The 17500-nt window shown below is 39.5% G+C and overlaps 1 protein-coding gene across 1 annotated transcript in view; it reads left to right on the forward strand.

The window, feature by feature from the left end:
• stxbp5l (syntaxin binding protein 5L) overlaps nucleotides 1–17500 on the forward strand; it is a gene marked incomplete at its 5' end in the record, with an annotated part of 175901 nt that overhangs the window by 155204 nt on the left and 3197 nt on the right. The window contains 4 exons of the mRNA XM_079253891.1: nucleotides 5117–5296; nucleotides 13515–13754; nucleotides 16051–16414; nucleotides 17184–17349. Of these exons, the coding sequence (XP_079110017.1) occupies nucleotides 5117–5296; nucleotides 13515–13754; nucleotides 16051–16414; nucleotides 17184–17349 (950 nt within the window). The remainder of the gene's footprint in view (nucleotides 1–5116; nucleotides 5297–13514; nucleotides 13755–16050; nucleotides 16415–17183; nucleotides 17350–17500) is intronic.

A 17500-nucleotide genomic window follows, 5' to 3' on the forward strand; every position in this document is an offset into this window, starting at 1 on the left:
AAATTGAAGCAAATCCCTTATATGATCCACATTAGACCAGTTTATGACTGTCTTCATATGAAGCACATTCATAAGATATAATTGGTCAGTGAATTTGATTCAACTCATCATCATGGGATTGCATAGGGCAGCAAGAATCAGTGGAAAGTAAAAACTCCTAATAGGAAGGGAAACCTCCAGCAGAGCAGAAGCCAGCTGCCTTGACTGCTTGAGGGTGGAAGCTTTGAGCTTTGTTCTCTACAAAGACGGTGTTGTTGCAGACAAATAGTCAATGCTTGGAAACGAAAAGGAAGACAAGGAAGACATATTAAAAGGACAACAAACTGGGTAAACCCAGCCGGGATCATGGTCCCAAGAACATAATTCCCACTGTAGGCATGGTGGTGACTGCACCATGCTGTGGGGATGGTTTGCGTTGCCACAATCTGTGAAAATGTTCAGAACTAACAGACGATGCAGGATGTTAAATACAAGTTAATACTTTTCAAAAACTGCAGCCTTTAAGAAATTAGGTTAAACACGAGTAATACTCATTCCCATGTTGTCTTTATTTTGTTTTATTTCGGATTTGTGTCACAACTGCAAATATTTATACACTTCCAAAGTGGTTGTGCTGAAGAAATAATACAGAATGCAGCCTGTAAAGTCACATAATAGGAAAAAAAAGACAATGGGTTCAGTGAACATTCAGTAAAATGTGATGCTGTAGTTAAAAACTTCACAATAATGAGTGATAATACATGCAGTGTTTAGTTGGTTATTGTGTATTTCACACTGAGCAACCCCATGGCTCCTCAGATCAGGACCACCTGTTTATGTCGATTAGAAATTATATTATAAAGTGCTTGTGCAGCCACCGATCTACTAAGCAGAGAGGCCATCTGTGTGTAACTGGTTTATTATGGAAACATTTTTCCTGTCATTGTGTCTCTTAACAGTGCACATTCTTTATGGTTGCAGCAGCATCTGGTCAAAAGGGTTTATTATGGAAAAGCACACAGAACTCATTTGCTATCTCATTTGGAGCACTAATACAGAAGTCAGCCCTTCTTCCTGGAAAAAAAAAAAAAAAAAGAAAAAAAAAAGGGCAGAAATGAACTGATTGAAAAAATTCAATTGTAGCATCATACCACCCCAATTCCCTCTGCAATAATAGAATTTTTCTGTATCTTCTCCCTTAAAATGACCTTTTGATATTGAGCTTCCAGCATTATCCTTTGTTATGAAAAAGAAGAGACATTGAGTAGCTGCATTTTCTCATCCTGTTCAGGGTCACAGGGGGTTAAAGTGTGTCCCAGCTGACACTTAGCAAGGGACAGCATAGACCCGGGACAGGTCGCCAGTTCATTAAAAGACAAACACAGACACAGACAACCTTGCATTCTTACATCTATGCCAATTTGGAACAAGAATTAACCCGTGATGCATGTCCTGGGACTGATGGAGACCGGAGCACCTGCAGGAAAACATCCTGGCAAAAAGGACAACATGGAAAAAAACCCGGATTATCAATTTTCTTTCAATGTTGTCAAAGTCCATAGCAACCAGTGAGCTACAATCCTTTCTATTCTATCTTGCTATTTTATTCATACTTGATGGAAGAGGATTGAAAGCTCATCCAGCATTTTTCTTATTAAGGCTTTGTTAATTTATTTGATTAATATTTCAAGTCTAACAAAGCTCTGAAATGACCAGATTATCAATAAAACTTCATAGCCATGCCATTTTCCTCCTGGTCATGAAATAGAGCAGACGTCATGTAAACACCATTTTGTGTTTCTCACATGTCAACAAAGAAACAAATAAAGATATTGCTTCTTTTTTTTCTTTATTTATTTTGAGGGAGAAACTGACTCAATGCACCTCAAGTTGAACCTTTGCAGTTTTCTACTTACTGCAAAATGCTTGCAAAATGTTTTTTCAACTTATTTTGGTTGCCTTCAGTGTCTGTCTGTGATTGATCACTCGGCACCTTGTGGTGTCGCCGTGTTTGTTTATTTTGTACCTTTGTGCCAGACATCCCGGGCTTCTGAAAAGCAGATTTTACCAGTAGAGTAGAACACGTTTCCACAGTGGATTAGTCCTGACTTGCTGCAGCTCAACAAGTCAAAAGACATTACCTGCCCCAGTGACTGGCTGTTAAGTCCAGCTGAGAATATTTGCACATAAAATCAGAACTGGAGGTTAAGGATCCAGCAGAAATAGCTTAGAAAACTGGCCTAGGACAGCAATGGAGCATGCGGTTTGAAATATGCCTGCTGTGTGCAACTGCACCCATCTGCATGCTCTGGTTTGTTGTTCATTTAAGTAAATGCCTTTTTTTTTTTTTTTTTTTTTTAGTTTTTTTTCTTTTTTTTCGTAGTTTTATTTGTTTTATTTTGTTCGTACAAAAGATGACACGAGCTTTGAACCTTATGGTTTAATTTCTTTCCTTTTTCTTTTCTTTTTGTTTTCCATGGAAGGGATTAACTGGTTCTTTGTTTCCTATTCTTTTGTTTCAGTAAAGGGGCCCGGCAGAAAGTTAAGTCTGCCCACAGATCTTAAGACTGATCTTGGTACGGTAGGCGAAAGCCAGCAGTTTTCACATCATTTCCTTTCAGTCTTTTTAGCTTCTGTTTTTGACGTATTTTCTAGAATTTTATGTTGTTTTACAACTTTTTCGTTGTTTCCTGTTCATTCAAAAAGATTTCCTTCAGTTTCCTTTTCACTCTGTTTCCTGTTCAACCAGCCCATGAGACAATCGGCCTGAAGTGTTTGCCCATTTTGCCCCTTTAATGTATTTCTGTTTGATTTGAATCTGCTGTGCCTTTTTCTCTACATTTTGCAAGTGTTTATAAAGGTGAATTGTAACTCATGCCCATATCTCGATTTGAGGCTCTCTATCACTTTATCATGATTGGACCATCTTCTGATCCTCCATTGACAGCTTTGCTCTGCAGTATCGGATCACTCGCTGCCTTTTCATTGTAACTGAATCATTTCTCTCTCAAACAGTCTCTTCCATTTTGACTGGCTCATCTGCATCACAGATATCAAATGCTTCACCCATGCATCTCTAACTGCTGCATAAACATCTCAGTCTCAGGTTTCCCTTTGCTCTTCTTCCGCAGTGTCACAAGCAAAAATATACAAAAGTCTGCTTCTTTGACATAAAAAGTGCCTGTGCCAACTTATTTCTGTGACTTTCCTCATTCACTAACTTTTCTTTACATAGCAGGTACAGAAACACTTTGTTTTCAGCAACAGTAAAAGCAACAACTTTAGCCCAAATTCCAGAAGCAAAATTAGAAGGGAACAGTCTTAATCTTCAATGACTCGTTGCTAGTTTATAGCGGTTTATTAATGGGAAGGTATCCCCATTAACCTCGTTTTTAAATTTTAGAAACATAGTTTCTAACCTATACTGTCAGTAAAAGGGGTAAAAAAAAATCATTTTAACTAGTTGTGAGTTATTTTAATTTTTTTAAAAAGTGAATATAGTTTGCATTTATGTGTCTGTGCTTTGGTGTGGATGTGTGTACAAGTCCATACACTCTTGATGGATAAGTGTGGTAATCCGTGAGAGGGTTGCATGTCAGAGTACAGTGCCTTTCTTTCTGCTATTTACCAGTTTCCTCCAGAACATTTTGGGGCAAATGGTTGATTTACAGCATCACTGTTTGAAATTCATAATGGCAAACGCATTTAGGCAGACACAGCGGTGCAGTCATGTGGCTTCACATTAGCTCGATATTACATGCAGTGAAAACTCCCCAGACTGCCTCGGCTCGTCCTGCTGTGAAACTGGGTAAGTGTCGCACGCGGACTGGGTGGCACCCCAGAGTTTTTCATCTTCACTTTGAAACTCAATTACCTCAGTGTGAACCAGCTGAACAGGGGGACTAGTTTTTGGCACAACAGAAACCTGAAATGCTGGGAAGATGCGGAGTGCTATGTCAGTGCAACGCTGTCTAACCTCCTGCTTCATGAACAGCCATATACGAGGACTGCAGAAAGGCAAGAAGAAACAAAAAAAAAAAATGAAGGAAAACAATTCCATTAGACCTTCCTGTCAACCACAAATGCTTTTAACCTTGGTTTTACTGCCACAAGGACATTGTTAAAGAATAGTGCATTGTTTTATTTACTCGTCTCTCGCGACGAGGGAGGATGAGAGTACCAAGGCCCAGGTGTTGGGCAGCTGTTAATTATGGTTGTCTCGACAGCTTTTTCCTTAGCGAAACTACACACAGCAAAGAAGTGCAGTATGCACACAATTCCTTTTTGTCACATTATGAAGGCCTTTTTTTGTAAACAAAATTAATTTGCTTGCAGTCCCACAAGCATTCATGTATGCAGTCCTTAAGGAAAGGCCACGCAAAGCCGCCATTCCAGGGTGACGGTGTTTTCATGTCAGCATCAACTGTGGATGACTCTGTAGCCCATGTAGCTTAACTAATTTGCATTAGAATAAAAGAGCATATATTAGAGATTTGATATTGATTTTTTTTTTAGGGGCTTTGATCTTCACTTGAAGATATACTAGTACTGTCGATGGCTTTTTAGAAAGAAATAAGCAGCTTCTGCTAAAAAATTATAACAAAGATAAAAAGGCACAAAGTGGAGATGAAACAAGCCTGCTTTCTTTTTTTTTGTTTGTTTGTTTGTTTTCCACATGTCTTTCCTTGCACAGACTGGATGAGGCTGCACTCACTTCTTTTTTCCTCTGCACTTTCCTTTCTTTGGCCCCAGCATCTATTTTCTCCTTCTTGCACATACTTACTTCAAACTGCTCTTTAACTCTTTGTCACGCACTTTCCCCCTTTTACCTCACTGTCATTTTCTTTCTACCCGACGACCAGATTTTAACATCAGCTTGCTCCTCTGACACTAAACTTCTCCATCTTCGTAAGTCATGTGCTGTAATGAGAGTCTGCATTTTGTAAATAAAACATGTTATCAGTTATAAATAAGCTAAATTCACAACCTGTATGTTCAGATTTAGCTTTTCGCTGCTTACTTTTAGACTCAGTGGCTTATGAAGATGGACGTAGTAGCAGCAGTGGATTACAGTATGTTTCAAAGTTGAATCATTGCCCTCTTTCGGTTGTTTGCTAATGCTTTGCCGTTGTTACAGATCATGTCAATGGACATTGCACTAGCCCCACCTCCCAGCCCTGCTCGGCGGGGAAGCCTCGCATTCCGATGGGTCCCGAGGGGCCACGGCTTACCCGCAGAGGCCCTGGCCGACCACCCTTCCGCAAGGCCCAGTCTGCTGCTTGCATGGAGATCTCTTTGCCTGTGTCCCACACTGAAGGTGTGTGCTTGACTTCCCAAGTCCCATCCCTAAACCTCCATACCATAACCGTCCCTCCCAAGTGCATGTGACCCTCTCTCTTTTGGTTAAGTGGGTGAAGGCCAGAGACATAGTTAACACAAAGCAAGCACATGCTAATGCAAGTTGGCAGCAAAAACTAAAACAGCAGCTACTGTGCAGTATGGGATGCAGATGCAATGGAGGGAGAAGCTCCAGCAGGTACTTTTTAATCAACATTTTCTGACAACCTATTTTGTTTGCTAAACCCTCCCTCCTTACAGTTACAGCTTAGTTTGCTAACTTTAGCAAAACATTAGTGGGGCAATGTCTCTACATATAGAAGCAGTAGGTATGGTGTTATAGTAAGATTGTTTTTTGTGTATCTTTCAAACTGTATTTCAGACAAATGTGTTTAGATTTGGGCAGGTTGGGTTTTAAATTTATCATGTCTTAAATAGAAATCTGCAGAGTACAGCTTTCTGCCATTCACTTTTTGTCTGACAAGCATTTGTGGCCAAACTCCTGAAAATGGACGTGATGACCTATGCAGTGAGATATCATGCACAACTGTCTTTAGGAAGAGGGAGGTGGCCCGATGGTAGAGTAACAGTCAGATACTGGGAAATATGAGCTGTATTGTCATTTAAGCTGCATCTCTGTCCAGACATGAGTCAGGAAATCTTAATCTTGGTACAATTTGAGACCCTTTATTGTAAACCTGCAAAGCTTTATGCTTTGGGGAAATACCTTGTATGCTGGTTTTTATAGCATAGGAGGTACATCCTCCAGTACAAGTTTTTCATATAAAAAAAAGTTATGAATATATCAACATTCGGTGTGACAGCTATCACATAAGCTGCAGTTATTAAAGTGTGACAGATGTCAACAATGGTATTGAATGGTATTCAACAGAGTATTGAAGATTTGTTTAACTTCACACAGTGAAGGACATGCTAAGTAAAGTAGCTAGTAATGCTAAGTAAAGTAACTAGGGATGCTAACTAAAGTAGCTAGTAATGCCAAGTAAAGGAGCTAGTAATGTTAACTAAAGTAGCTAGTAAAGCTAAATAAGTAGTTAGCAGTTATAACTGATTTTGAGCTTTAAGACTGCAACCATTTTTATTTTTATTTTATTTTTTGCAATTTGAGAGCAGAAAGCTTGACATAGCCATAAAACCAGCTATTTTTATGATTACTGAAGACCAGAGCTTTGTTAAAAAAAAAAAAAAAACATGAAAATATGTGATTACATCCTGAGGCAAGCTGTCAGCAGATCAGCAGCAACCATAATGACAAGAGCTGCTTCACAGGATCTGTTTTGTAGCAATTCTTTTACTTCATGATTAGCTTTCTGCAGCTTGCATTAGCATCGCAGTACAGCTTTTAGACTGCAGGCTCTGCTTCTTTTGAATGCAAGAAACAGGCCTAGCAATGAGTGCCTTAATACTGTTGCTTGTGTTAACCATGTGCAAGGCCTAATGGTTGGTGCAGTTTTACGTGATTTAACCAACTTTTTTTTCTATGTCCACAGAACTTTTTTTTTTTTTTTTTTTTGCCCTTCACACCAAACTGCTTTTTTTTAATATATTTTTTTTTATTTTCATTTTTATTTAACTTGGTGTGTTATGTTTTTCTTTTTAAATCAAGATATTGGCTAAAATGGTGAGCTGAAATTCAATGGCTTATTCTGTATATTTTGTTGTTTTTGTTAATAATGTGTAGGTGTGTGTTTTTCTTTTTTCCTTTTGAAAATTGGTGAACGGAACACATAAGGCACTATGTGGTGTGACCACACCTAGCTACTTTGTCTAGATATGTAACACTGAAGGATTTGTTTCTACATTTAATGTATTTGTTTTCAAGGAAGCCAACTTACCAGTGGATTGCCAAATCATCTATGATTTTTTTCCAACACACACATGCTGTTGATCCCACTCTTTCTCTTGACTTATCAGAAAAAAGTACTGACTTAGAGGCTTCATATCCCCATGATCAGTGTGAAAATGTTTGTACATAAGCTTTTGTGTGTCAGACAGAAACAGAGCGTGTCCCTGTGTTTGGGTGTGTGTGTGTGTGTGTGTGTATTTGTATGTAATGAAAGGTAAAATACTTCTTTTTCTTTAATTTTTTCCAAATTAGTTGCTGTTCATTTTTATTAATTCCAACATATAAGAGTTTTACTTAGTAAAAGATTTGCCTTTTATTCAGTGTCACATTCGTAAAAGCAAAATAAGTCGATTTAGTCTGGCTGTTTGTCATATAAATATACATATATATATATATATATATATATATATATATATATATATATATATATATATATATATATATGTATGTATGTATGTATGTATGTATATATATATATATATATATATATATATGTATATGTATATATATATATATATATATATATATATATATATATATATATATATATATATATATATATATATATATATGAGTAAAATTACTCGTATGTAAAAAAAATTTTGTGCAGCAAAACAGCAAAATAAGCAACAATTAAATGGAGTACAAAAGGGACAGTGAAAAAGTCAACAATTTAAATGCCAGACGTGTAATTTTGATATACAAAGCTCAGAAAAATGGTCTTTGGAGAGATTATAGAGCAACATTTAATCACACGATATGTTTGAATCTCTGCACTTAGTCTGTCACTGCCAGGCAGCAGATATCAAGACAAGATGCAGGACATCCATTGACTTTGAGTAAACAACATCCTCCCACTCAGACAGAAACAAAATGCACATTTTATGATTATACAGGACTCCTGACATTATCCTGTCACATCAAACACCATATTTATTTATTTCACCCTCAAAACAACATTTTCTCATTAGAAATCCCCCCCCCAAAAAAAGGTAACTGAGGAATGATTTACATGCCTAGAAAATATGTAGAAGCTGGTTCAAGTAAAAGTGAAGATCGTCGACCAAAGGGACTGGAAGTTCTGGGGGAAGATATAAGCTGGTTATTCATAAAACTGACTAAAGGTTGGTTAACCCTGGAGGCAGACACGTCGTTTAACATGGCAGTGCTCTAATTTAGATTAGAAATCTAATTCACTGTGTGACTGTACATTGGCAGGGAGCAAATTAGCATGCACATCAATCAAAGTCTTTATGACCGTCAAATGATGCACCACTGACACTGCATTGCTTTTCCTATTAAGAGAAAACTTATCTTGAGTACCTTGCCCATGATACACTTGTTGGGTTGTTGTTTTGGTCAAACCTCTATCAGATCAACTAAACGTCTCAGTCAAGTCACGAAAGGCAAATCACTCCACAGGAGACTCAGCATTGTGACAGTGCACTGCAGTAGTGACCCTGTACAAACCAAAAAGTAACAGCGAATGTTGCCAGCGGAGAGTAAAATCACGCTCCCAAATCACATGCAAGCTCTTTTAAAGTCTTAACAGTTATAAAGATTTGGTTGTTTTTTTTTTAGTACAAACCTTTTAAATGTCTTCTATAACCACAATGATGCAAAAAAAACAAATAATAAATAAAAACCATCCCTTTTGCAGCACAGCACTGTTTGTTAAGCCAAAGCTCAGACTTTTACATCAATTCTGCAATTAGATTCACACTGCCGTCTTCATCAACCTCATTATACAACAGTGACCTGGAACCAAGAGGGGAGCAGTTCCTTATTAGCATAAGCTGAATGTTTTATTAAAGCCACTGCCTGTGTTACAGGTGCATTATCAGTCAGACGATAGTGGAAATCGTTCTTTTCCACAGTTGATTTCAAGCATTTATGACCTCTGAAATTATCCATAAGAAGCTGTTTGACAGACTTCCGGGTGAATTTAGTGTGAAAAATTGCAACAGTGTGAATGATTATCACAATCATGTCACCCTGCTTTGCTTGACAAGTCAAAGATTTCCAATGATTGCTCTGCTCAAACTCAGCCTAATGTGTCATTTAAATTCCCTCTGTGGGCATCTATTAAATGCCTTTATGTTTAAATGATATGATTTCAGCACATATGTAAATTAATCGCACATCTGTCTTCACTGCTCACCTGGCTGTTGCAGCTCACCCTCAACTCTGTTCAGACACTCTTGACTTTTGTCTTGGCTGCACTACATAAACAAACAGCTAATTGTCCTTGCTGAGTCACACTTTCAAGGTGGGTTCTGAATATGTCATTTAGCAGTCACTGTGCAGTTAAAGGATGAGCTGCAATTTCAGCTGAAAGTTAGAGACAACGGTTTGTCTCTTTCCCTCTTGCTTTCTCTCTCTCTCTCTCTCTAACAGTACTTTTTCTCATTGCCCGAAAACAAGGCTAATTCAGACTGGCATGTCCACAAGCCACTAAAGAAGGATTTTCAGTACAACCCAAGCCGAGACAAATACATCAACATACATCAAAGATTTAAAGTAAAGCTTCAAAGAAAATGTTTAGCATTAGTTTAAATTCAGGTTTAATATTAGTTTAGCACAAAGAGCTGCACTAAAAGTTCTGTATATTGTCACACAAACATTTATGTTGGACGTTAGAAAACACTGGATCATAGTTTCAGTTTTACTTCAGCCAAAATCATGCCAAATAAAATATTTTAAAGTTGGACAAACTCAACTAAGCACCATGGTTGGAGAATGGCTGGGAAGGTTTCATATGTCCAGGTCACGGTATTCAACATAGATTTAGTCAAGTCAATAGGTCTGGGTTTAGCTTCTTGAAAACAAGAGTTTCTGCAGATCTGATGGAGATAGTGGGAGAATTCAAGAGTGAAATCTCCTGCTATTTTCATCAGCACTGAAGATGATTTCCTGGCCCCTGTCCAGTTGATTTACCTCAACCTGCACTAAATATGTTTGGAAGTTGACTTACCCCTGCATGCATTATACTGAGTCCAACCAGCCATGCTCTGCATTCTCCACAATCCCTGCTCTGAGCATTGACCTGGAAGTAACATAGCAACAGGAAAAAACAAAAAGGAATGGTCTGCATCTCCTTTGTTAAACTCTAAAGGGTTCAATACCAACAAAAAAGCAATAAGAATGTCGGCCTAACCACTGAATAGTGTAATAATTATTCGTTAGCTACCTTGTTAGTTGTCAAAAGGAGCCTGATGCTAACAAGCTGAAAAGGTGAACATCACCACCTGCTCTTGTGCAGTTGGACATACTGCGATCAATAAAGCAATTTCTCCTCCTTGTAAACCAGAGCAAGGATGGTAGCTTCATGTAATGGCCCAGTTAAGTTGTAACTGTAACTTGACACAAGAGTGCATGGAAGCATACTGACTTTGTAATGAGGTGGAAGAGACACGAAGCTTTGAGATGCTGAGTGCTAATTGTTTATGCTGGTAACTACAGGCTGCAAAGACTGTTTTTTGTTGTTTTTTTTCTTATCAGACCTTTGGATATTCTGTATTTGTTCCTACCTTTGACACTGTGGTGTATCAGCTGCACTGGGTTACCACAGTGAGGAGCCAGCAGGATAACTGGAATAATTAAAGGTCAGAAAGCAGTGCGAGAAATAAGGCTGATGTTAATGAGGCCTGCATGCCAGGCAAGGAAACAGAGGAGGGAAATGACAGACTTAATGTATAGTAAACACTTCTATAGTGGCCATCTCCAATTAAACAATGCACATATTAAATATTAAAGATGCAGATGGATGATATTTTTTTATTTTTTTGCTTGTTTGTGGACGTTTAGTTCCATTTAAGGCATGGACAATGTGTTGTCAGTTTATTTGTTAATGTAGAAGGAGGACAGGTTGTTTGACTTTAACCTCTGTACAACCCAAACACATAAATGCTGAAATATCTTTAACTAGATCTGAGCACAGAGTCAAGGTGATGTTCAAAGTGGTTTAAAAGATGCAGAGGCACTCATACATCCGCTAGTCAATACAAGATGGAACAAATGCAGAAACAAGCATGCAAGCGCGTGGTTCCTGTCAGAGAATGTTTATTATTAATTGACACGTTTTAAGCGTTAAAAGGTTCAAATGCAAGGTCAAATGTTCATTAATTCCCAGTTTTAAAATATTCAAATATACCTGGTACTTCTATCTGAACAGTTTTAAGCCTCCCCGATATGTTGGTCCTTCTCTGAGAAGACGTGTGTTGGCTGTATGTGTATGTATCACTGTTTTAGCTCTGGCACTTTGTCTGTCTCCACTTCAGATTGCCACCTTGACGCCATCTCGCACACCTCTGGCACCCTGTAAAGGGGGCCCCCGGGGGTCCCTGTGTCCTGTCAGAGTACCACTGGGCCTGACTTTCATTAGCCAGCACCCCACAGGCTTTGCCACACAGCGTAAACACACCCCACGACATTCGGCACTGCTGCCGCCCAGACATGCAGCAGAAGGCTATTTTGTGTGCTTGGTTGCCAGCAGCTTTGTACAGCACTGCTAGCTGAACTTTGGATGAAGAAAAATCCCATTTCTCCTATTTTCACTCCTGCAAACTGCAGTCCGATCAAAAGAAAGCAACATCAACATTTTGTTCGTCACACAGCAGTGCTATGCAGCAGCTCTTTGCCAACCACACTGCAGTGTGCATGTGAGGATGCTGTGTCAGAGTAACTCAACATTTGAATTGCAGAAACCTGCTACTCTTGCCAACTATGTTTAGATAAGCAGATGGCGCTGCACACGGACTCACAGTGAAGATGGATGCCTGAATGAAGGTTGCGTGGCCACCAGAAACATATCCGAGCCATGCTCTGTGTGTAAATTTTTTTTTTAACAATCTCTCCACACTCAGTTACATCTTTCTCTCTTTCCCTTTCTGTCACTCTCTGGTACTGCTGTTCATCTGTCCGTCTCATCTGTTCCTCGGCTCAATATGGCTCCTCTCCTGTGTGTGTGTGTGTGTGTGTGTGTGTGTGTGTTTGTTCTTGTTTCTTTGGGTCATTTCGGGGTGTGGTTTGTTCTATGGGGTTCATTGTGTCGGGGGCTAAGTAGGGCATGCATCCAGGAGGGCAATGCTTCAGCAGTTACATGGAGTCACTATGTACTCCCATGACGAGCACCACACCACCACCTCCTACTGCTGGAGTGAGCGAGGTAAGGGGGCTTCGGCCAAAACCACGTCTCCTGCTGTCCTGCTGACTAATTCACGTTCGTCCGTCCGTCAGTCAGTCAGAATGTCAGTCCGTTCTGTGGCCCTGTGTCATCTGAAACATGCCTTGAATTCTCTCATCTTGTCCTGGACATCGTAGGAGAGCCGGGTGGGTGATCCCATTTTTTTATGGCAGCGCTACTAAATCTTTTCCAGGCCCGATACTCCCTGACAGGGAGCTGATTGCATTATTTAGCTGATGCACATTTTATTTTTACTTATTCTAGTTTATGTATTAGATTCAACACTGCAGTCAACATTGTTAGTTTTTAAAACAAACATAGTCAAAGAGGATAAGCTGGTAGATCTGGTTCTCAGAAGGATGTAAAGTGAAACACATCTGTCAATTTGCCATAACTCAGTAAAGTCTACACTAGACTTTGCATCCGAATGCGGTTGCCGCTGCAGAAAGTCCCCCCCCCCTTTGGGCAACATCAGACCGGGAGAGCAGTACTGCACATTTCCTGGCTCTGAATAATTCAGAAATGCAGCAATACAGAAATACTTTCATGATGGAGACTTTAAGCACACAATGGAGTACCTGCATGTTTAGCACTTAAATGGAGTCAAAAGAGGTTTTGGATTGGTGCAGCTGCAGATGTGGGCAGATGTGTGTATATGCATGTGAGTGTTTGCCAAGTGGAATCTTGTCAGTGAGTAAAGGTCAGTTTAGTCTCAGTACATGCAAAGCTTAAAGGTGTGTGTTTGTGTGTTTGAGGGAGACTATGTTTCTGTCCAGCTGTCTCTTTGTAAGGATTAATCACATTGATCCTCCATGTGTCACATCTATCCAGTGGCATTTTGTTACTGTGTTTTATATCACCTAAAGTTTGTCGAAAAATAATAACTGAGTTTTAGAAATGTATTCTTCTTGTGGCTCTTTTTCCCTCACTGTATGCCTCTTTTTCTTTTAAACCGCTTGTCCTCTCATACTTCCATTCTTTCTCTTCTACCACTCTTCTTACTTTTGCCAATAATTTCCCCTTCAACACTTTCTCGCTCCTCTTTCCTCTCATGGTTCTTCCTTTGCCATTGCATCGTCTGTGTCTCCTCCTGCATCTTCTCTGACCGCGACTCGCCTCCGAATCCGGCGGCTTCTGCTCCTGCAGAGAGTCGGGAAAACTCCTTCAGCCGCTCGCGGAGCTCCAGCGTGTCCAGCATTGATCGGGACACTAAAGAGGCCGTCACCACGCTGCAGTTTGGAGAGTCCTACGGACGCAAGAGTGATGCCTTCCCCACCCCATGTCTGTGGGTGGGCACCAGTTTAGGTGTGGTCCTGCTAATCCCCATGTCTATCCCTACTGACCAAGAGGAGAGGATGGAGGAGTCTGTCACTGTTGGTCCCAGTGGTAAGTAGGGTATCATCCTCATCATCATCATCATCATCATCATCATCATCGTCAGTAACAGTGGAGCTTGGTTTTGTGGTACTTAAATCATCTGGTTAAAGTGTTTACTTGTTTACAGGCTGTCTTGTGAATGCTTGTCGTGGCAGTGTTACCAGCATGCTCAGATTTCCCATCTCATAATGCATAAATTAATATTTTAAGGAGCTTAAAATAGGTCTGAGCAAAATCAAGACGGCGACAAAATACATCAAGGAGAAGGTATTAAGTCATAAAATCTAAACAGGATGCCGGATTTATTGTTCCTTTTAATTTAGCAGCATTTTGATTTTATTTATCGCACACATAAACCTGTTCAGGAGATGTGAATTTAAATAAATCTTTCATGTTTTACTAGATTATTATGAACACATTAACAGTTTTTAACTTGTTATAAGACTTGTACGGTGAGACTTACTGGGATGTTTCGTGTGGTGAAAATAACCTCCAGATTCCACTTCCTGAGGCAGCGAGACTGTTTTGATACATCGTTCACACAATTGCTTTATCACACATTTCATTTCAGAAGCTGTACAACTTACCTGCTGAGCTTTGCTAGTCTTATTTAGAGCGGAAAAGTTGTTCGTTCTTCAATGAATCTGTTGGAAAACTTCTCCAAGCTCCCAATAAATAATATGCACACCTGTCCAATGTTGTTCCTCATGTAAACTTTGTCTGTTTTGATGTAACACTGTGTTTTCCAGTTGCTGAATCTCTTGTTGTAGCTGGTTAGATACCTCTGTCTAGTTTATTTCTGGCCTGGTGCCACTTTAATGATTTGATAGAGGACTAAGTCTACAATATGTACTTCATTTCAAGATTGGAGTCCTTTTCTATTGCAATGCTATTCTGGTCTCTCACTTCCTGCCTGGATCATTCGCTGTAAGCAGCTTGACAGGGCTTCTTTTAAATGTGACGCAAAATGATATATTTTTAGCCCAAGGAGTGTATAGCCGTTTCAGGGTGGAACCAGGAGCATTGTTTCGAGGAGGACTATTCAATTTGTCCTCAAGAGAGTCTGCAGGTTTTGAGTGTCTCCATGCTCCAACTCACCTGATTCAAATTCAAATAATCCAGCAGTCTAATAATCCTATCAACAACTCATTCATTTGAGTCAGGTATGTCTGAGATATTAAAAACCTGCACAGCTGCAGCTCTCATGGGATAAAATTACCTCTGGTTTAGAGTCCGGCTGACTGGTTCTGGTGATCAGGTCATTGTTTGAACACAATGCAGCCACAGGAGGTAGATCTCACTTGTTTATTAAGAGAGTTTGGGTCACTTAGAAAAGGCATATTTAGTTGCAAGGTTGATTCTAAAGTAATGTAACTTACAAAGTCAGTAACAAAAATTAAATACAGAAATGATGTCATTACAGGTAAATTCATAATACATATCTTAATACCTAATACATTTACATATAGTTATTAAGTTTAACAGCTCATTACAGCAGTCTGATTAAAGAAAAAATTATTTTACATGTCTTTTGTGACTCCAGTACATTTACAAAAACTGTAAAGTTGATATGGAGGAATGTGATCTTGTCATTTCTCTGCTATGTCAGACTGTTAGAACAGTTTAACTCATACATAAAGGTCATCTAAGCCTCATTTGTTTGACTTAAATGGAATTTGTAATGTGAGAACTTTGAGTGGAGTATTGTCTGCATGATTTTGCAAATTACAGCTTCAACTCAAGAGTTCTGAAGCTAAACCCTCATCGTTTTTGTGATCTGACTGAACAAAGCAGAAGCAACCAAACATGCAGTAGTCATCCAGAAGCCATAGTGTGTGAAGAGAAAGATCACCTATTTGAAGTAAAAACATTAACAAAACCACAAATTGTGAGTCTTTAGAGCAGCACCTGCTCTCTTGAGAGGAAAGAAGCACACTTGTCACTGGAAGTCACAGTTTCAGTTTCTGGGAAAGTGATAGAAAAAGGCTACTGAATTTTCTATGGATTACCTCTGAAGGTATCAGCGTTCTCTATTGGATGTAATGACTATGGATCACTTGCAGTAGCAGCTAATAGAGGGAATAACCCAGTTTACAGCATGTAAACCTTTCTGTTCTCCCATTATCCATTCATTAAATTGAAAATGAAGTGTGTGAAACTGATGTGCAAACATCTGGAGTGTTTTAATCACAGCTAAAGTGTAGATATGTTTAACCAAACACTCATTTTTGCCTTCTGGTACTTTAAAACTTTGAGATGACATGCCTTACCTTTTTTCCTCTTGACTCTACCCAAACTCTCCTAGGAGCTGTCCAGATGCTGAAAGGCTCTGTGTTACACTTTAGCTTCTTGGATTGCATGGGAGCTCTCATTCAGAGCCCATATGAGGTTTGGCGGGACTTGAACGCCCCCGAGGACCCTGATCGACCGCGGAAGCGCAAGCTGGTCCACTTTTCACCATCATCTTCCCAAGAAGCCTGCGGAGAGGGACACTTAGCTGTAGTTTGTTCCGAGAGGCAAGCCAAAGTCTTCTTGATGCCCTCGCAGTCGTGTCTCTTCGTCCACAACATCACAGAGTCATCCTTTGTACTGCGAGCTGACGTGGTATCTGTGTGTAACAGCGTGTGTCTGGCCTGCTTCTGTGCCAACGGACACGTCATGACACTAAGGTAAGATCTCAAGGCTGCACATGTGGACCGTACTTTTGACTGCTTTAAATATTTCCATAATATGAAATAGTAAAGTGCTATTTGACACATTAATGAACATGTTTTCTGGGGGATAAAAAGTCATTTTTCCTAAAGAAAAGTGTGTTCTGATTGGTTCTGATTCTTCTAGGGAAATCTGAGATACAAGAAAACAGAATACACATCTAAGTTCAGGATGATTTATCAGTGTCGTTGGCTGTTTTCTAGGAAATTACAAGCTCTGAACAAAATAATGTTGGAAGTACATGTGAAATAACTTCTCATACATTGATGTTGAACAAATCTTTGAAGAGGTTACTTGAAAACTTTTTAAAACGGTTCACTTTCATGCATTTATTAGTGATATCAGACTAGAAATAAACAATTGTACAGTAATGAAGATCCCAGCATTAACAAGTAGACTAAGTTAAATTCACTTTGCCTCTATTGCATCAGAGCATCTACTTTGATGAACAAATCAAGTGTCTCCAACTCGGCGATACAGACAGCCATGATTTATTTTATGCATTTTAAACACTTACTTTAAACGCACAATGACTAAACAGTCTTTGTTTATCAAATACGCATCTGTCACCCATACATCCTCTCTACTTTGTTGGAATCTAATTGCAGTCCTCATTTTCTGCTGTTATAAACAAATCCTTGTCCCACTCCTTGCAGGATATAGTTGACACAATCCAAGCATCCTCTTCACCTGATTTATTTCATACTTTTGTTCTTCTCCCTACAGTTTACCCAGTTTAAGACCGCTGATGGATGTCAATTACCTGCCTCTGACAGACATGCGCATTGCAAGAACCTTTTGTTTCACCAACGGGGGCCAGGCGCTGTATCTCAGCTCCCCCACAGAGATCCAAAGAATTACCTACAGCCAGGAGATGTGTGACAACCTGCAGGTGAGCATTGCAGTACTGTTTATCTAGCTCTTTGAGTTTAGAAAAGTGCTGGTGCGGTAAATAAGCAGGGCCTGTTTTTCACTAGGCACTGAAGTCAAATGTCATGTGTGGCACCGACTCTTCTGGATCGGATCTTTACGGTGCATGTGTG

Source organism: Telmatherina bonti (genome assembly GCF_933228915.1).
Source record: "Telmatherina bonti genome assembly, chromosome: 15".
Classification (NCBI taxonomy): Eukaryota; Metazoa; Chordata; class Actinopteri; order Atheriniformes; family Telmatherinidae; genus Telmatherina; species Telmatherina bonti.